Source organism: Cnephaeus nilssonii (assembly GCF_951640355.1).
Source record: "Cnephaeus nilssonii genome assembly, chromosome: 21".
Classification (NCBI taxonomy): domain Eukaryota; kingdom Metazoa; phylum Chordata; class Mammalia; order Chiroptera; family Vespertilionidae; genus Cnephaeus; species Cnephaeus nilssonii.
In genome coordinates this window covers 8291083-8311679 of record NC_137092.1, presented here as the reverse complement: position 1 = coordinate 8311679, position 20597 = coordinate 8291083, and the positions used below count along the sequence as shown (strand labels likewise).

Genomic DNA, 20597 nt, shown 5'->3' with positions numbered 1-20597 from the left:
TTTGAAAATGCCCCCAAAAGAAATCTTCTGGTCCACATACTTTCACTTGAGAATTCTACCAAATGTGTTTTTTTTTTAAATATATTTTATTGATTTTTTACAGAGAGGAAGGGAGAGGGATAGAGAGTTCGAAACATCAATGAGAGAGAAACATCGATCAGCTGCCTCTGCACACCTCCTACTGGGGATGTGCTCGCAACCAAGGTAAATGCCCTTGACTGGAATCGAACCTGGGACCCTTCAGTCCACAGGCCAACGCTCTATCCACAAGCCAAACTGGTTAGGGCTCTACCAAATGTTTAATGAATAATTAACAATTTTATACAATCTGTACCAGAAAGCAGAAGAGGAGGAGACACTTCCTCATTCATATTTTACCATTTTAAAGTCTATAATGTAGTGGCATTAAGTACTCTTACAATGTGTGTGACAGTCACTATTTCTAAAAATTTTTCATCATCCAAATCAGAATTTCTCCATACCCCCTGCCCCAATACCTAGTAACTTCTTTTTGTCTCTATGGATTTGCCTATTCTAGATACATTATATAAGTGGAGTCACATACTTATTCTTTGTATCTGGCTTATTTCATGCGGCACGTTTTCAAGGTTCATTCATTTTGCAACATGTATCAGAATTTTATTTTTTATGGCTGTATAATATTCCATTGTGTGTGCATACCACATTTTGTTTCAATGGGCACTTGGTTGCCTCCAACTTTTAGCTATTGTAAATAATGCTGCTATAAAATTGATGTAAAAATATTTGTTCAAGACCCTACTTTAAATTTTTTGGGTGTATACCATTAAGTGGAATTATTGGATTACCTAGTAATTTTGTTTAATTTTTTAAGATACTGTCATATTGTTTTTCACTGTGACTGCAAACTTTTACATCCCTATTAGAAATGCACAAGGGTTCCAATTTTGCCAACACTTCGTATTTTCTGGGTTTTTTGTTTTGTTTTGTTTTTTAGATAATAGCCATTCTCATAAGTGTGAAGTGGTATTCATAGTTTTGATTTGCATTTCCCTAATGATTAGTGATGTTAAGCACCTTTTTGTGTGATTATTGGTTATTTGAGTGTTTCAATTATAATATACTTGCAAATGTTTAAGTTTTTTTTCTGTTGTTGATTTCTAGTTTCAATTCACTATGATTTAAAAAGATACTTTTAAAATTTAGTAAGACTTGTTTTGTGGCCTAACATATGATCTATCCTGGAGAAAGTTCCAAATATGTTTGAGAAGAATGTGCATGTTGTTGGGTGGATGTTGTATGTGTGTCTGTTAGGCCTAATTGGTTTATGGTGTTGCTCATGTCTGCCCTGTGTTTCCTCATTGACCTTCTGTTTCATTGTCCTATCCATTATTGGAAGTGGGGTAGTAAAGTCTCTGACTCCGTTTACTAGCCCTGCTGTAACAAGTACCACAGACTGAGGAGGGCTCAAACAACAAGTTTATTTTCTCAGTTCTGGAGGCAGAAGTCCAAAATCAAGGTGTCAGCAAGAGCCATGCTCGCTCTCTCAGAGCTCTAGGGAAATAAATCTTCCTTGCCTCTTCCTAGTTCCTGGAATTTTCCAGCAATTCTTGGTGTTCATTGGCTTGCAGATACATTACTCCAATTTCTGTCTCCATCATTACATGGGGTTCTCCCTACGTGTCTCTGAGTCTCTGTTTTCTCTTCTTATAAGGACACAAGTCATTGTGTTAGGGCCCACCCTAACCTAGCATGACCTCATCTTAACTGATTATAACTGCAAAGGCCCTACTTCCAAATAAGGTCAGTTAGTGATATCAGGGGTATGTTAAATTTTAACATATCTTTTTGAAAGTCACAATTAAACCCATAACAGGTAGAATCTTACAATTGCTGATGACTTTTTTTTTTACATTTCAACATCTCTGAAATCAAGATATAGTTTTCAATCAGTGGTATCTTGGGTTCCATGAGCCTCAGAAACAAAATTCATAATATGATAATTGCTATGAAGAAAATATAGGTTGAGAGTGGCTGGGCAAGTGTGTGGGAGTGTGATTGTAGGTTGCATGGACAGGGAAGGTTTCCTTATACAGCTGACATTTAAGTGGAAAATAATTACTTAGAAAGAGCCAGCCATGCAAAATCTGGAGCAAGAGTATTTCAACCAGTGGGAACAGAAAGTGTAAAGGCCTTGAATTGGAAACAAGTTTAGTATGCTTAAGGAATGGCGAAAAACAAATGTAGCTGGAGCATTGTAAGGAAGAAAAGGAAGAACGATATGAGGTAGGTATGGGGACCTAATAAGCAACTATTAATATTCAGAGTTAAGATGATGAGATTTCTGAAGGTAGAGTGTTCTAGGAATAAAGCTGCTCCCCAGAACATTTTAAAACTCCCCATTTTAAAAGGTGATTACTGTAAGTAAATCCTTTCTACTTTCTATAACACTGTCAATCCTTCATTCTGATCCTTTTGGTCTCAGTTTGTGAACATGCTCTCAGTTTGTGGACATGCTCTCGCTGTGTTCAATATTTTGAAAACTCATCTCTTTTATGGATTATTTTAAGTCTGTATATTTTTCTGAAAAATAACTTTTCAGCCTTATGAATATAAAATATCGCACTTTCATTGCTTCACTAAAAAGCAACCTCTTATTTTTCTTGAAGATTCAAGGAAAGTATCCAGTTCCTGAGCAAAATCCCAGTCTGGAAGCAAACGCTTATTCTCCTAATTTACCAAAAAGGTGAGTATAATTTTACACATCTACATGCTTATCAGTCATTGTGATGCTGGTAAAAAGCTATGGAAGACGCCTTCTGGGGTTATGTATCATTATTACTTCCTCTTTGTTTCGGCAGCATGAAAGAAGCAAAAGTGATGAACCGACAGAGCAAACCAAGGATTCCGGTGAAAAATGCAGAAGCTTCTTCCTTTGAGCCGAGGACTTCAGAAATAAGTGAAAAGGGAGGCTTAGCTCTGCACCCTGCTAAACAGAACAGTTCGTTTGAGTTTTTGGAACTAAATTATGGTTGTAACAAAAATGCTGGCACAACCATGAAATGGGAGACAAAGGCATTTCCGATAGCTGGGGAGCCTCTTCAGAAGTATCAAAGTTTGGACTTGAGCTCCGTTCTGTTTGGAGCAGGTCCTGATTCTAAACCTGTAAATGCAGCAGGAAGATATTTCAACTCAAAGGGGCCAATAACGCGGACCAAGTCAACTCCCTTTGAACTGATACAACAGAGAGACACCAACGAGCTGGGCATCAAGGAAAACTTTTCTCGTTTGGCATCTCAACCGAGCAGTTCTCGTCTTGAGCAGGCTCAAAAAGCGATGCACGTTTCTTCAGCAGAACTGAATTATTCGCTGTCACGTGACTCAAAGCACCAAGTGTGCAATGCCTCCAGTGCAAAGCAGCATGACACTAGAGCTTTTAATGCACACTCTCACATGTCTTTAGTAGATAGTCCTTATTTTCCATCGTCTCCAAGAAGTGCTGGCTCTAAGATGTCTCTTGATTTACCTGAGGAACAAGCTAGAACTGTGTTATCTTGTACTTCGTTGCCAACATCCTCTGCAACCCTATTTTCTTATTATGATCCAGATGATTCTTTAGCACTGAATCCTCCAACCAATTTCTCCTCCACACTGAACCAAGAGATAGCAGATGTTGGTAAGTTATTTTTAAAAGCTTACATGGCATTTTATTTTTTTTAAAAAAATCTTTATTGTTGGAAGTATTATATATGTCCCCCCTTTATCCCCCATTGACCCCGTCTAGCCTGCCCCTGCCCCTGCCCTAGGCCTTCACCACTCAACTGTGTGTGTCCATGGATTATGCATATACGCATACAGGTTGTTTGGCTGATCTCTTCCCATCCACCCACCAACCCCACCTTCCCTCTGAGATTCAACAGTCTGTTTATATGGCATTTTAGATTTCACTTTGTTTCTACAGAAGATTTGGTTTCTTCTCATCCTCCCCTTTGTCCTTCTCTGCTTCCTTCTCCTTCTCAGAAATAAACTGCAGGAGCGTTTTACTGCTGTGATAAACTGAAAATAGCAAAAACAAACATGTAACATTCCATGATCCATATGATCTATGATCCATCATCTATGCCAGGAGTGGGGAACCTTTTTTCTGCCAAGGGCCATTTGGATATTTATAATATCACTCGCCAGTCATACAAAATTATCAACTTAAAAATTAGCCTGCTATATTTGGTCAAACATTTAATTAACTCACCCCTAATGCCTTGGCAGGGCCAGACCAAATTATTTCGCCAGCTTTACATGGGCCAGACGTTCCCCACCCCTGATATGAAGCCAATAGGAGTGCTTTTAAAGAAGGCAATTCTCATTCCTGGAAATGTATATGAAAGGTCCACAATTTTCCCTTAACACACAGAAGCAACTACCAAACGAATTTAAGAAAAGATTTGATCTATGGCACTACATAGTCAGAGTTTTTACTGCCCAGCCATGTGGCTATACTGAGTTGAACAGAGAGCTAAGTATTGTATTCTCTTGCTGAGGCAGTTGCAAAAAGAGGACCTGATTTCCTCCTGCCCTTTTATAATAACTTAGTAGATGAGAATATGTGTTCCAGATTCTGTGTGGGATTTTAAAAAAATACATATTTTCATTGATTTCAGAGAGGAAGGGAGAGGGAGAGAGATAGAAACATCAATGATGAGAGAGAATAATTGATCAGCTGCTTCCTGCACGCCCCACACTGGGGATCGAGCCAGGGACCCAAGAATGTGCCCTGACCAGGAACCAGCTGGGCTCTGTGTGCGATTTTAATCATATATACACCTTTACTTTCATACTTTATTTTATAATTCTATGTTTTTGCATATTAAACTCTCTTAAGTGTATCATCAGAAATTTATTAAAAATGTTTTACCTGAATAGGAAGTAGAAAGAGCTTTTATTTTATAACATTATTGTATAGTGTCTTAATAGATGTGTTGACATGTAGCTTTGTTACAAAAATACTTTTTCTAGATCTATTTCCTTCTTTGATTAGGTTATTTTATATATTTTGATCTTGTTTTATAATTTAAAGGAATTTTATTTTTCTAGGTACCTATAATACGTTAAATTCTCTGAACATCAATGTTAAAAGACAAATCCTTCAGGGATTGTAAGAACATTTACATGTGTGCCATCTGGTGGCAGTTTCTTATAATAGCATTTTTCTATAAAAATTCTGAATATTTCTACAGAAATATAGAAAACCCTGTTACAACATTGTTTTTTAAAAGACAAAAAGACATACATATTCTTCATCCTTGTAGAATGAATAAGAGATACTAAAATCTTTATGATTTCACCAAGTCTGTAACTGAATCTCTGGCATATCAAAGTGCTTTTATGATGCTGTATTGTATATTCTATGTAAAACAAAAGGAAAGAGTTATGTAATTTAAATTAATATAATATTTTGTTATGGTAGCTGATACTCAGTGACTCAGTCAAAATACTTTTGGGCTTTTAACAGAAATCATACATTTTGAAGAAGCATAAAGCTCCTGGGTTTGCAACTTAAGATAATTTTTTTTGCTTTTTCCTTGAGTGAACAGATACCAGCTTAAACATTGTAATGGCGCTTGATGGGATTTCCATCAAGTTAAAATGTAAGAATTTTCTTTGGATTTTCCTAATTAGAAATTATAATTCTACTTCTGACATTTTGGATAGCAACTTCTCCAAGAATAGACGATGAAATCCCCCCTCCACTTCCTGAGCGGACACCTGAATCTTTCATTGTGGTAGAGGAAGCTGGTGAGTATAGTTCAGTAAGTAACATAAAGCTCAAGTCCTTTCAATGTTGTGCGTGCTATTGCTGAGGAACATTTGCTGTCTAAAAGAATTACAACTCTCCTAAGAATTGGACCATATTTGCTTCCTTCCAGGAGAAGTCCCACTGCATGTGCCCCAATCTTTATCTTCACCTGTGATGTCAAAAATTGGAACATCACTAGAATGGAGTGGAACATCTAAACCCAGCAAACCTGATGACTCGGTGAGACTTAGATCAATCAAGGTCCATAACTTCTTTTTTCTGACTCATTTGGATTCAACAGACTCTAGTCCTACTCCTAGTATTTTTAACACCTACCAGCCAATAAATATTAAGTAGATACTACTTATAAAACAATGTGCTAGAGGACATTGGGGATAAAAAGATGTATAAGATCCAATTATTGCCCTTAAGAAACTCATAGCCTAGCAGTGGAGATATAGGGTGTGTATGCAACTAACATTGTCTATCTATAATAATAAAAGCATAATATGCTAATTAGACCAGATGGCCAAACAACCTTCCGGACGACATTCCGACAACTTTCAGGATGAAGCCGGGGCTGCGAGGGCCAAGACCCTTGCACGAATTTTGTGCATTGGGCCTCTAGTTTATTATAACAAGGCAAGTAAGACCAGGGCCATAGGAAAGAGAAGAGATTTGAAAGTGTGGGAGATCCCTTCAGGTCAGAAGTGGTAAATGGAAGCACAGTGAAAGTGGAAACATTTGAGCTGATTCTTGAAGGATAGTTAAAGCAAAAGTAAATGTTTCATAAGTAGGTAGCTTGTTTGCAATAGTCATTTGCTTGACTATATTGTGTTAGCTGTGATAACGTATTATAGAGAGTAAATTTTTGAGTGACACATGTCCATATTATTGAGTTAAACCTTTTGGAATAATGTTCCCTGCCTCTAGAAGAAAACTCTACACTTTCAACAATCTGTTACGCATTTGTGTATATTCTATGAACCAACTCTCTTGCAATTTAAGAGATCAGAAAAGTAATTAACTAAAACATTTAAACATGCCTACAATCACAATGCTGGTAGGCAAATACTCTGTACCTTTTTAATTATACTTTTAATTTACTAGTAATTATTATTATTATTGTTAATAATATGCTACATGTAATGGTCTTTCAATGAACAATTCCCAGAGAAAAGAAAATTCACTCCTTTTCCAATGTCATGAAGTAACTTCAATTTCAACAATTTAACCTCAATTAAATTTTCAGGAAATGTTCTGAGTAGAAAGGAAATAGGTCAAAACAGAATCAATTTAGGACCAACTGTCATGACATATAAAAATCACTGAGTTGATGTCTTTTCATAATTCAGCACACTTACAAATAACAAAAAATAGGGTCAACATTTCATAACTATCTTTATTCGTATATGCAATATAACTTCAAAAATGCCATGCATTGCTTTGAGTTTGTAAGTTTGTGTACATATTCTTCGTTCATTTTCCCTTTCTTTCTTTTTTTTTTTTAGTGTGTAAAACTCCGGAGTCCCATATCAGGTAAACAAATTCTCGTGGCTTTAGATGAGATGTTAGCCCTAAGCATCTGTACTGTGAGAATGGCTCATTAAGTTTAGAGTAATTCACCTCAGGAGATGGCATGCTTTCCATAATAAGTTCCACTGTTTACTGATCTATTTCTGGGTTTCCCAGGCTAGGAGTTTTGCTTTGTCAAGAGCCAGGTGAAGACAGGATTTTAGGATTCTGCTCCCTGATATATAGTCCCTTAAAAAAACTATTTCAGGTAGAATCTCTTAAAACTGCAGTAGTTCCATTTTATAGGTTTTGTCATTGTTCATAATGTGATTCTAAAAATTATTTGTGGCCATTTAGATCTTTAACCTGCCATTGCTTCTCCAGTACTTTCCTGAGCTTTGCTTGTCTTATACATTGAATAACAACATCAACAGCTAACATTTATTGAGCACTAATGGGTACTTTACATACCTTATACCAGATGGTAGTTGCCCTTAACATATTTCTTTATATTAACATATTATTCACTTATAGGATTCATACTATACATAAATAGGTAGTATAACATAGAGGTTTTAAAAATGGGCTTTTGAGTCAGACAGACTTTAATTCAAATCCCCACAGTTCCAATAGTTATCAAAATGTATAACCTTGGTTAAATGATGTACTCTATTGATTCTTCTCATTTATAAAATGTGGATAATAGAACTCCTTTCTTAGAGGATTTCCACGAGGACTAAGTGTGATGATGCACATGAAGCTTTTAGCACAGTGGTTGTCAAATAATAAGCTCTCATTAAATGTTACCTATTATACTTTTTATTTGATAATTATTAAGTGAGCATTTTCTATATATCATGTTAGGAGGATATATGAGAAAGGGTACTGCTAGAAAGACAAATACCATATAATTTCACGTATATGTGGATTCTAAAAAACAAAATAAATGAACAAAAATGAAACAGACTCATAGATGGAGAATAGACTGGTGGCTGCCAGAGGGGAGGAGGATTGGGGAATTGGGTGAAAAAATGAAGGGATTAAGAAGTACAGATAGTTATAAAATAGTCACAGGGATGTAAAGCATTGGCAATATAGCCAATTATATTGTAATAAGTATGTATGGCCCCAGGTGGGGACTGGAAATATCGGGGAGAACACTTTGTAAAGTATATGATTGTCTAACCACTATGCTGTACACTTAAAACTAATATAATATAATATTGAATGTAATAAAAATGATATATTGTGAATAACAAAAGATTTGCAAATATGCAAAAAGGGTATAATTTGAACAAATCTGGCAAAATCTTGAAAATTGTTGAACTAGTTTATGGAGATTAATTGTCCTAATTTTTCTACTTTGAAATATATTCAATAATTTTCCTAAAAGAAAGAAAGAGTACTACTTAATGCTTACATTCAAATTAGGTAGACAAAATTAATACTCATTTGGAACTATTACCTGGTCATCTGTGTGGCCCTGATTACAGTCACCAGGAATCCAGAAAAAAGGGAGGTCTCACTGGAGTGGTTAGGAAAGACTTCACTGAATGGAAGAAAGAAATTTAAGACTATGGATAGACCGTGAGAAAGGAGGGAATTCCAGGAGCAGGGATTGGGGTCACAGTGACTCAAAGGTACAAATACGCATGCGTGCAGAGAAATAGTGAGTAGGTTAATTTAATTGCAATAGAGGTTCTACTCTGGGAAATATGGAAAATAAATTGGGATAGGTAAAATGGGGGAAGATTCTGAAGAACTTAGAAGCGAGGCAGAGGAGATATCTACAACAGGCGAATCTATGGAGAAAGCAGGTGTGTGGCTGCCAGTCTAACCTGCAGGGAATGGGAAGCGGCTGCTGAATGAGTGTGGACTTGCCTTTCAGGGCCATGACACTGTTTGGATTTGGCCGTTTGCCTACTTGTGGTTTCAGGGTGCTCTGTAAGAACGAGAAACGTAATTCAATTCAGGTTCCGTTTCTTTGGAAAAACACTTCTGTAAGTGAGCTACCAGTTTGTGACGAATGAGAGGCTCATTGGCTAAAGAGCTGGAAGAACAAAGTTCCTGAGGCTCCAGTCATAGTCCAGATAATTTTTTATTTGGTTGCTGTAGGTTAATATTGAAAATTTGGAAAAGTTATGCAAAATCAAAAAGGGGTCTTGACTTGAGACTTAAGTGGTGGATGTTTTTGCTTATTGTGCCCCGTTCTTATCACAGATCTGCATGAAGATCGTTCTTCTCCTCCCCCTCCACTCCCAGAAAGAACCCGAGAGTCCTTCTTCCTCGCTGATGAGGACTGTAAGTGCAGCACTTTCTCCCCGAAAAGTTATAGAACTAAGACTGGTAAAAGGCTAACAATAAAGTGGAACCTAAATGAAAAAGGTCAAGGAATGATTAAGTAAGATAAAAATAATACATTTTAAAAGCCCGTACTGTATTGTAAAAATAGTGCATAAAAAAGCCAAGCCAGCAATTACTGGGTATCTATCTACCTATATAAAACCTGAAAGCTTAGGAAGCTATGCAACAAATTACTTTTTTTTTTTCAGGTATGCAGGCTGAACCTATAGAGACTTCTGCTAGCTGTCCTAACACTGTGGAAAAGTCAACATCTTCAAAACAAACATTGAAGACTCATGGCAAATGTTTCACAAGGAGTAAGGTAAAAAAGATGGGCGTTGATGGAATACACCAGAAGCTTTTCATTACTGGAAGTGTCCCCTAAGCCCCCACTCCCTTCTTTCCCGCCAGCTGCTAGCATTAAGATGGAAAATGACATTAAATCTTCACTAAAATTGTTGGTCTCCTGACAATTAAAATTAATAGAAGGAAACCAAAAATTAAAAAAACAACAACAACTTAGTTTAAAGCCTGCCTAATAAAACCATCAACTTTTTTTTCTACTGGAATGAGACAAACTGATTCCAAAGTTCATATGGGCGGGGGGCGGGGGGAGATAAAAAGAGCAAGAATGGCTGGTAAACTGCAAAAAATTAAAATAGAAGTAACAGCAGTGGAAGGAGGGTTGCCTTACCAGACATTAAACCATTGTAAAGCCTCAATTATTAAAATGGTATGATATTGGTGTATGAAAAAACACATACCAACACAGCAGATGGGAAGTCCAGAAATAGATTTAAACATGTATATGAATTTAGTATATGACTAAAGATGGATGTTTTAATCATTGTTGTTGGATGAATTGGATAAGCACCTGAAAAAAAACTAGGATCCATACCTCACAGCAATACCAGGATATATTCTAGATGGATAAAAGATTTAAGGGTTGTTTTTTTTTTTTTTAAAAAAAGAGAAACAAATGAACAAAACCAACCCCAAAAAAGTACTAATGAAACTTGGAAAGTTTACTTTACAATCTGGGAGTGGGAATGACTCAAAATCCAGGAGCCATTAGAAGAGAGATTTATAAATTCACTTAAATAAAATAGAAAATTTCTGCATGGCAAAAAAAAATAAAAAATCAACTTAAAATCAAAAGACAAGGAACAAACTGGAGAATAATATCTGCAACTGGCATCATAGCCAAGGAGTTATTTTTTTAATGTATTTTTATTGATTTCAGAAAGGAAGGGAGAGGGAGAGATGGAAACATCAATGATGAGAGAGAACCATTGATTGGCTGCCTCCTGCACCCTTCCCACTGGGGATCGAGACTGCAATCCTGGCATGTGCTCTTGACTGGAATCGAACCTGGGACTCTTTAGTCCACAGGCTGACTCTCTACCCACTGAGCCAAACCAGCCAGGGCTATATTTTTAATATATAAAGGCTCCTAGAAATTCATTGATAATGATAACCCTAATAGAAAAGTGGGCAAAAAAGCCCCCCATGATCCAATAGTTTAAGCAAAATAAATATGCACGGTCTGCTCTTTAAACATTTGATATGTTCAACCACACTCATAATAAGAGAAATACAAATTAAGACCACTATGACATACTGTTTTTCATCCATCAGAATGGCAAATTCCAAAGTCTGACTACATTCTTTGTTAGGTAGACTGGGGAAAAAAGCACACGCCTGCATTAGTGGGGAAGTCAGGTGGTGTACTGTACTGAGGACTGTAAGTGCAGCACTTTCTATATAATAACTTCTATGGAGGACAATCTAACAATATCAAATGCATGTACCCTTTGACCCACTTCTAGGAATTTATCCTTCAAATATGTGTGTACATATATGAAATGAAGGGTGTACCAGGTTATTTACTGAAAAATTATTCATAAGAACAGATGGTTGGGAAGAACATAAATATTAATCATTAAGGAAACTGATTAAATAAATCATGGTATGTGCAGACAATGGAATACTATAAAGCTTTAAAAATGAGGTCTCTCTAAACTATATTTATTATAATCATTAGCTTTTGCTTAAAAGGAACAAAATATGATTTATATCTGTATTCTATATTCATATGTAACTGGGAGGATACATAAGCAGCTAACAACAATGGCTTTATGTGAGGAAGGGTTAGGAAACTAGATAGATGGAAAACAAGAATGGTAGCATTTTTACTAAGATAACTTGAATTGTAAATAAATGATCTATTTTTTAAAATCAAAATAAAATTTTTCAAAAAAAGAGAATTTATTAAATATCTATTATGTAGAGGAGTACATTTATGTTAGGTATTAGGAAAATAGAAATGTCATAGAGGACATCTACCTGCCCTTGAAAAGAGGACAGTTAATCTATTGGAACAGAATGCCTACATAAGAAACAATCTGAAAATTATCAAGAAGCATCGAATATTATGGAACAGATTAAAAATGTACGTGCTGAGGATATGTGGAGAAAAAAATCTGGGTAGGTTCTTTTATGTGGAGAAAAGAAAAAAATCTGGGTAGGTTCTTTATGAAGGAGGCAGAACATGGGTTTGCTGAAAGAAAGGTGAAGGAAGTAGCATGGCTAACAGTATGGAATGGACCCTAGGAAACTGAGTACAGAACATGGTTGATAAACATTCTTGGCTAGAATGGGAATGGCTACGTATCACAGCTATCTTCAAAAGGCATCGCGGATTTTGGAATGGTCCTAAAAAAGAAAAGTAGAAACTCTGTTTTCCCTGATATTCTGATATACTATTTCTAAATACATAGTGTAATTCTCATATGGGTGGGGAAAAGAGTGAAATAAAATCAAGTGGAGACTTTTCACTGAGTTAAAAATGCCAAAATGGAAAAATGGTTTTGTGCACTTTGATGGCTCTTTTTAAAGGAAATTAATCCTTTTGACTGACATCTGTATTTCTACTTGATTAAAGTAGTTTGGATTTCACACCAAAAATTAACACTTTCCTTCTCTTCATTTTTGCAGAGTTTGAAAATTTTGCGGAACATGAAAAAGAGTAAGCTTCTTCATACTTATTTTTAAAAATATGTATACTAACGTATACTAATTCTTCCTTATATAACCACTCTGTGAAAAGTTAATATTATTCCTAAACAGAAGCTTGCTTGGGTCCTATGGGTCCGATCACCCCCAAACCTTGTATTGTGCTGGGCTCCATAGTGATAATCTAATACTGAGTACAGAGTGAAGGGTTGGGGGTGTATGTGTGTGGAATAATAGAATGATGTTTGTCATTTCTACTCATCCTAAGATGCTGTCACCCAAGCATGTTATTTAAAATTCCCAGCAATCTAACCTCAGATGTATTTTCTTTGAAAACAGTTATAGCAAAGCATATTGTGAAACAAATGTGTTGATTTAATAAAGTAAGCAAAGTATTGACTCATTTCTATTTTTACCAAGTATTATTAGCAATACTTGGTAAAAATAAAAAGTCTGTTGCTTACTACTTTTGATATATTATAATGAAAACAAACTCAAAGACTCCTGAAATTGTGGGAATTTGATTATCTTAGAAATCCTTATTTATAACTATAAAGTATATAAAACATGGTGATAGAGTTGTTATTTACATATATGTATATACTTACTGATTTCAGAGAGGAAGGGAGAGGAAGAGAGAGATAGAAACATCAATAATGAGAGAGAATCATTGATTGGCTGCCTCCTGCACGCCCCACACTATGGATCAAGCCCGCAACACAGGCATGTGCCCTGACCGGCAATTGAACTGTGACCTCCTGATTCATAGATTGATGTTCAACCACTGAGCCACGCTGGCCAGGCAATGGTGATATAGTTTTACAAATTTGATCCATTGGTTAATCATCAAAGACCAAACAGCTGTTGGTATTATAGGGAGGGACAAAGAACACTGAGAAAACTTGATGTAAGGTATTATCCAAGTGAGAAGGTTTATAGCTGAATCTTACTCTTTTCTCCTAAGTTTTCACTCTATCTTTCCATAAACTTGTGCCTTCTGCTCTCATTGCCACCACACTTGATCTCCAAAATGAACTGATTTCTTACCTATGATGACTAAGTATAATGGAAAAGTATGATGGCTAAAGCCAGTCAAAAGAGAATTTAAGTATTTCAAGAGGAGGAAGTTATAGTATAAAACAGGAGAATTAAACAGCTAAAAGCAATGAGTGACTTGAATAGCCAAAGATTGATTTGATCAGCTTAGCTTACGAAATACACAGGTTTCTTTTTCTAAAAGAACATATCAGCCCGGCTGGTGTGGCTCAGTGGTTAAGTATCAACCTATGAACCAGGAGGTCTTGGTCCAATTCCCAGTCAAGGCACATGCCTGGGCTGCAGGATTGATCCCAATGGGGGACTTGAAGGAGGCGGCTGATAGATGATTCTCTCTCATCATTGATGTTTCTGTCTCTATCAGTGCCTAGCCCAATGCTTGGCATATAGTAAGTATTCAATAAATATATTTTTAATTGAATCTGACTGAAATTCATTATGTACTTTAGTGATTCATACTCAAGTACCTCCAGGAATGGGGAGATGTTTCTAGAATCCTGAACATACACAGTCCTAACACTGCATTCTGAAAATGTTGAAAACAAAACAAAAAATGACTATTTAATAATTTCTTATCTTTTTTCACTGCTAGACAATGATCCCGCAAAATGTGGGACATGTTTTCACTGGATTGTTTTCAAAATTGGGCAGAAACTGATACCTCAATAGTAAGGTTCTGGGAAGAGAAACACTATATATTTTAAGCCTACCAAGAAGTAGCTAAATGGCAAAATAAAGAAACATAGTGCTTGGGGGAGATTCTGGGCCTAACTAGAATCATCTATAATGGGAACAAGGCAGATTGGAAAGTGAAGAAAGATATTCCAGTAGTAGAAGATAGTGTAAGAAAAATCACAGACTTTGCCATGGATGATCTACTGTGGAGAATAAATGATTTAAAAGTGTACTATGAGCCCGAGCTGGTTTGGCTCAGTGGATAGAGCGTCGGCCTAAGGACTGAAGGGTCCCAGGTTCGATTCCGATCAAGGGGGCATGCGGGAGGCAGCCAATCAATGATTCTCTTTCATCATTGATGTTTCTATCTCTCTCTCCCTTCCTCTCTGAAATCAATAAAAATATATTTTAAAAAATAAAAGTGTACTATGAATAAGGGTGTGCATCGTGATGGGTGGTGAACACACAATAGAATATACAGATGGTGTATTATAGAATTTACCCCTGAATCCTATACAACCTTATTAGCCAATGTCATCGCAATCTTACCTTATAATAGAGAAACATGCAAATTGACCGCACCTCCGCTATGCCCATGATTGGGCCAGCGGAGGCTGAGGGCGGGACTCTGGGTGGCCTGTCGACCGTTGATAAAATCAAGATGGCGGTGCCCAGTGGCCACGCCCGAGCCGCTGCTCCCCTGGAGGTGACTGGGGTGATAGGCACCCCTGGGGGGCGTGACCACGCCCGTGCAGCTGCTCCCCGGGGGTGCCTAGGGTGATCGGCACCCCGGGGGGGCGTGGCCGCGCCCGTGCCCGCTCCCCGGGGGTGCCTGGGGTGATCGGCACCCCGGGGGGGGGCGTGGCCGCGCCCCTGCTGCCGCTCCCCGGGGGTGCCTGGGGCGATCGGCACCCTGGGGGGGCGTGGCCGCGCCCGTGCTGCCGCTCCCTGGGGGTGCCTGGGGTGATAGGCACCCGGGGGGGCGTGGTCACGCCCGTGTAGCTGCTCCCCGGGGGTGCCTGGGGTGATCGGCACCCCGGGGGCGTGGCATGGGGGCGTGGCCGCTCCCCGGGGGTGCCTGGGGCGATCGGCACCCCGGGGGGGCGTGGCCGCGCCCGTGCCTGCTCCCCGGGGGTGCCTGGGGTGATCGGCACCCTGGGGGGGGCGTGGCCGCGCCCGTGCCCGCTCCCCGGGGGTGCCTGGGGTGATCGTCACCCCGGGGGGCGTGGCCGCGCCCCTGCTGCCCCTCCCCGGGGGTGCCTGGGGCGATCGGCACCCCGTGGGGGGCGTGTTCGCGCCCGTGCCGCTGCTCCCCGGGGGTGCCTGGGGCGATCGGCACCCCGGGGGGGGCGTGGCCGTGCCCGTGCCCGCTTTCTGGGGGTGCCTGGGGTGATCGGCACCCCGGGGGGCGTAGCCCTGCCCATGCTGCCGCTCCCCGGGGGTGCCTGGGGCGATCGGCACCCCGGGGGGCGTGGCCGCGCCCCTGCTGCCGCTCCCCGGGGGTGCCTGGGCGATCGGCACCCCGGGGGGGCGTGGCCGCGCCCGTGCCGCTGCTCCCCAGGGGTGCCTGGGGCCATCGGCACCCTGGAGGGGGGGCGTGGCCGCGCCCGTGCCCGCTCCCTGGGGGTGCCTGGGGTGATCGGCACCCCGGGGGGGGCGTGGCCGTGCCCGCTCCCTGGGGGTGCCTGGGGTGATCGGCACCCTGGGGGGCGTGGCATGGGGGCGTGGCCGCTCCCCAGGGGTGCCTGGGGCGATCGGCACCCCGGGGGGGCGTGGCCACGCCCCTGCCATTGCTCCCCGGGGGTGCCTGGGGCGATCGGCACCCCCTGGGGGCATGGCAAGGGGGCGTGGCCGCTCCCTGGGGGTGCCTGGGGCGATCGGCACCCCGGGGGGCGTGGCTACGCCCCTGCCATTGCTCCCCGGGGTTGCCTGGGGAGATCGGCACCCCGGGGGGGCGTGGCCGCGCCCGTGCCGCCGCTCCCCGGGGGTGCCTGGGGCGATCGGCACCCCAGGGGGCGTGCATGGGGGCGTGGCCGCTCCCTGGGGGTGCCTGGGGCGATCCGTGTGAGAGGGATGTCCAACTGCAGGTTTAGGCCCGATTCCACAGGGATCGGGCCTAAACCTGCAGTTGGACATCCCCCGAGGGGTCCCATATTAGAGAGGGTGCAAGCTGGGCTGAGGGACACCCTCCCCAGTGCACGAATTTCGTGCACCGGGCCTCTAGTAGATTCAATAAAAAGGTAAAAAGTTATCTCAGTTTGTCTTTATTCTTTCCCTCACATTTTTTCTTTTCATTCTAGGTCTCTGTAATTCTCCCTCACCAAACAAGCCTGCAGACTCTGTTCAGTCAAGTAACTCCAGCTCCTTACTAAATTTTGGTATGTGTGTTATTTTCCAGCACAGTTTATGTTTACCTAAATTATTTTTTTATAGTATAAGAGATACAACTTTAAATAGGATTTGAGGTTGCATGTATAGGTCCTTATATTTATATTCTTTTCCATGCAATTTATCTTTTTATTTTTGACCCCAGCTACCGCTTAACATCTTACATACCACTATGTATTCTATTACATGAAATTGCCTAGCATATGCAGAAAGTAAAGCTAGGTAACCAAATGGTTCAGATATAAGCAACACATGAGTTAGTATGTGTCAGGCATTGTGCCGGATGCTTTAATAAATAGCTCACTGATGCTTTCAGCAGTTCTGCAAGGCCTACCCACAAATTTGTAAGATGATGATGCAAATTAAAGGTTCAGGAACATCTTCGAGCTTACCATTGTCTGTTCTCCTTTTGTATTTCAAATCTTTCATTGCTCACTTTGAATTCCTATAGCTGCTAAGTGTAAGAGTACCTTGAAAATATCCTCCATCAAAGAAAAGGGAAGTCATATGTTGCTGAAGTGATAAAGAATCAACTGTCATTACTCTTCATACATTTTGAAAGGACACAGAAAAAACCATCATTGGTTGTGCAAAATTTTCACATCCTCCTTCTTTGGGATAGATGAGGGGGGAGTGTTTGAGGGAAAGATATAAATGATTAGCTACATACTTAGTTCTCCAGGATTGTTTATTACTTTATTTTTTCTAAGCTTTTCAAACATAAGCTCTCAGTAAATGGAGGGCTTTCTGGGCTGAAGCAGAAATATAAGTGAATTTAATACAATCTATATATATAAAAGCCTAAGCGACTGAATGACCGAATGACAGGTTGACCAGTCGCTTTGACGAGCACTGACCACAAGGGGGCAAAAGCTCAATGCAGGAGCTGCCCCCTTGTGGTCAGTGCGCTCCCACAGCCAACCTCCTGCAGCCCTTCCCCCTGCAGGTCAACCTTCCGCTGCCCCGATTGGCCCCAATCGTTGGCCAGGCTGAGGGACCCCACCTGTGCACGAATTTGTGCACTGGGCCTCTAGTAATCTTATAAAGCAACTAGAGGTCCGGTGCACGAAATTCTTGCACTGGGGGTGGGGGTGGGGATGGGGTGCGGGTCCCTCAGCCCGGCCTGCGCCCTCTTGCAGTCCGGGACTCCTCAAAAAATGGTAATCATGTGAGGGGATAGAGGTGTTAACTAACTTTAATGTGGTAATCATTTCACTATATGTATATCAAATCACCATGTTGTACACTTTAAACTTATATACAGAGTGGGGCAAAAGTAGGTTTACAGTTGTGAGTAAGAAAACACAGAGCTTATTTTTGTATTATTATTTATTATTGTATTGTTTTCCATACAAACAGCTGTAAACCTACTTTTGCCCCACCCTGTATGTTAATATCAATAATATCTCAACAAAGCTGAAAAAAAAATATGCTGAACTACCAAAGACCATTATACCAGGTTTCTTTATCTAATTACTACCATTATTAAATTTGTAAGTGTTCTACAAATATAAAATGTTATTAGCATTCTATTGTTATCATTTCAGCATTAACTTAATTACTGTAATACCTTTACAATCTGTTACTAAATTGATCAAAGATGCTGCCTAACCTTTAAAAAAACCCACGTGTTTGAATATCTTATAATGTACTCTAAAATCCATGTATTCATTTCTATATAAAAAAATCTTTTTTCAATTTTATTTAAAAAATTTGTACTTTTTCAATAACAGCTTATATACAATATTATATTAATTTCAGGTGTACAACATAGTGATTAGAAAAGTAATCACCTGGGTAAGTCCCATCTGACACCCTACACAGTAATTAAATTATTATTGACTATATTCCCTTATCCTTACAACGTGATCACCTGGGTAAGTCCCATCTGACACCGTACATAGTAATTAAATTATTATTGACTCTATTCTATATCCCCATGACTATTTTTTACTGGCAATTTGTACATATTAATCCTTTCCCCCTTTTCACCCTCAGCTTTATTTTTGTTCCCAGGTTTTGCAAATCGTTTTTCAAAACCCAAAGGACCAAGGAACCCACCATCAAGTTGGAATATTTAACGGGACTGTGGACTGTAGGCTGCAGGTGCACCTGCAAAGAAGAACCACCAGAACACGGCTAGCTAAAGCCAAGTGCTCTCTATTCACAATGTCAACAGTGCAGATGTGTAATGTGGCGACAGCTCTTAAGAACAGCAATGCACAAATAAGTGCCAAAAGTTTTAAGTTTAATCTCATTTACCTTGGGTTGGAAACAGCAGAGCAAGTTTGCCACTTCAGCTTCTGCAGAGAATGCCATAGGAGAAAGAGTTTGGGAATGGCTTTTTTCATTTTTGGAAGTTATTTATATTGGACTTTACTTTTTACATAAATATAAACTTGAAAGGGTTGGTAAGAATTGGATCTCAATGAAATGTCCACATTGCCAGAATTTACTATAAAAATGTTTTTTAAAACCTTATCTTGTGGTTGAAGTACAAAATTACTGCTTATGATAATGGCTGTCCCCTGGGAGTTATTTTTGCCTAAGTGGAGTATACCTTGAACATCTTCCCAAATGTTGTGGGAAACTAGAATAGTAAGAAAAGAAGTTATATTTAAGAGAATAAAATATGTTTAAAAAATGACTGTAATCTTTTTATTTGTATATATCAACTGACCAGATGTTCAATTACATCCCTGATAAGTTTTAACCAAAGTTACTCCATCACCAAATCTAGAATGATTAACAAAATAGCTATCTTTTGATAGCATTTTCTTCATTTCACAGGTTCTGTGTAAACATGTGCAACTTACAGCCAATCAGAAGCGCGACTGGTTTAAAGTTTTTTGTTTATTTTCTAAATGAATATGGATCGGACATATTTTAAGGATACCTTCTGATCTTTCAAATCTAATTTTATGTAGCAAGTAAGTTAGTAATTATTACAAAGGATTCTCCAGAGTTCTCCGAAATGATTTAACTGCTTTTAATTAAAAAAAAAAAAAGTCTTTGGCTTCTAGAAGCAGGAAACACGTAAAGAGCATCTGTCTGTCCGTATTTCCATCGGGAAGCCCAATCAAGGCGTGAGCTGGCTGAGCTAGCGTCACCTGTGCACTGCAGTACACTGTACACAATAGGTGCTCAATAAACGCGTTTTTCAATGAACTCGCGGGGGTGTTCCAGGCACTCCTGGCATCCACCCACAGCACTTTGATCGGAGTGCTTCATCGTAACCAACTGCCCCCAGATACCTTTCCCAAGGACCAAATATATTAAAAGAATCCTGGGTAAAATCTGAAGTGACTATGAAGTTGTCCATGAACTTCTATTGGTGAACAGTGGCGATTTGGGGAGTGTTCTCTGATAGGCACACGTTTCAGATTTATGCAACCTTATACTTACGATGTGAAAAAAATCTTAAAAAAACATTTAAAACATTTTTCCATCTAGAATTTTCCCTTAACTGTAGGAATGTGTTCAAAATAGCGATGGACGCCGCCTTCCCAGGCGCTGGCGGGGAGGTGGGGGGACGGCGAGGCGAGGCGGGGCGGCGCTCCCGGGCTCCCCGGAGGCTCGGGCACCGGCCTCGCTACGCCGGGAGCGGTAACCATGGCAATGCCCACGAGCAGGGTCCAAACGTTTCCCAAGTGCAGCCCCATTAGACTTGAAAAGCAAAACCGCCCTCACTTTTATCTACGAAGTTCCCCCTTTCCCTCTTCATCTCATCGCTTGTTCACGGAGAAAAGGCCGGAGATTCCTTTACCTCACAAAGGTCAAGAGAGGAATAAATATGCAATTTAAGAGTAACTATGGAGATCACCTAAGTCCG

General features: G+C 40.0%; 1 protein-coding gene across 4 annotated transcripts in view; it reads left to right on the top strand.

The window, feature by feature from the left end:
• PTPN22 (protein tyrosine phosphatase non-receptor type 22) overlaps nucleotides 1-18846 on the top strand; it is a gene marked incomplete at both ends in the record, with an annotated part of 42128 nt that extends 23282 nt beyond the window's left edge. For 3 of the 4 annotated variants that reach the window (XM_079760480.1, XM_079760481.1, XM_079760483.1), the window contains 10 exons: nucleotides 2649-2725; nucleotides 2841-3655; nucleotides 5689-5772; nucleotides 5904-6034; nucleotides 7285-7312; nucleotides 9509-9589; nucleotides 9841-9953; nucleotides 12629-12659; nucleotides 16678-16755; nucleotides 18782-18846. In XM_079760480.1, the coding sequence (XP_079616606.1) occupies nucleotides 2649-2725; nucleotides 2841-3655; nucleotides 5689-5772; nucleotides 5904-6034; nucleotides 7285-7312; nucleotides 9509-9589; nucleotides 9841-9953; nucleotides 12629-12659; nucleotides 16678-16755; nucleotides 18782-18846 (1503 nt within the window). Of the gene's footprint in view, nucleotides 1-2648; nucleotides 2726-2840; nucleotides 3656-5688; nucleotides 5821-5903; nucleotides 6035-7284; nucleotides 7313-9508; nucleotides 9590-9840; nucleotides 9954-12628; nucleotides 12660-16677; nucleotides 16756-18781 lie in introns of all 4 variants that reach the window. The other variant, XM_079760482.1, reaches the window with a different exon arrangement.
• Nucleotides 18847-20597: the final 1751 nt, after the last annotated feature.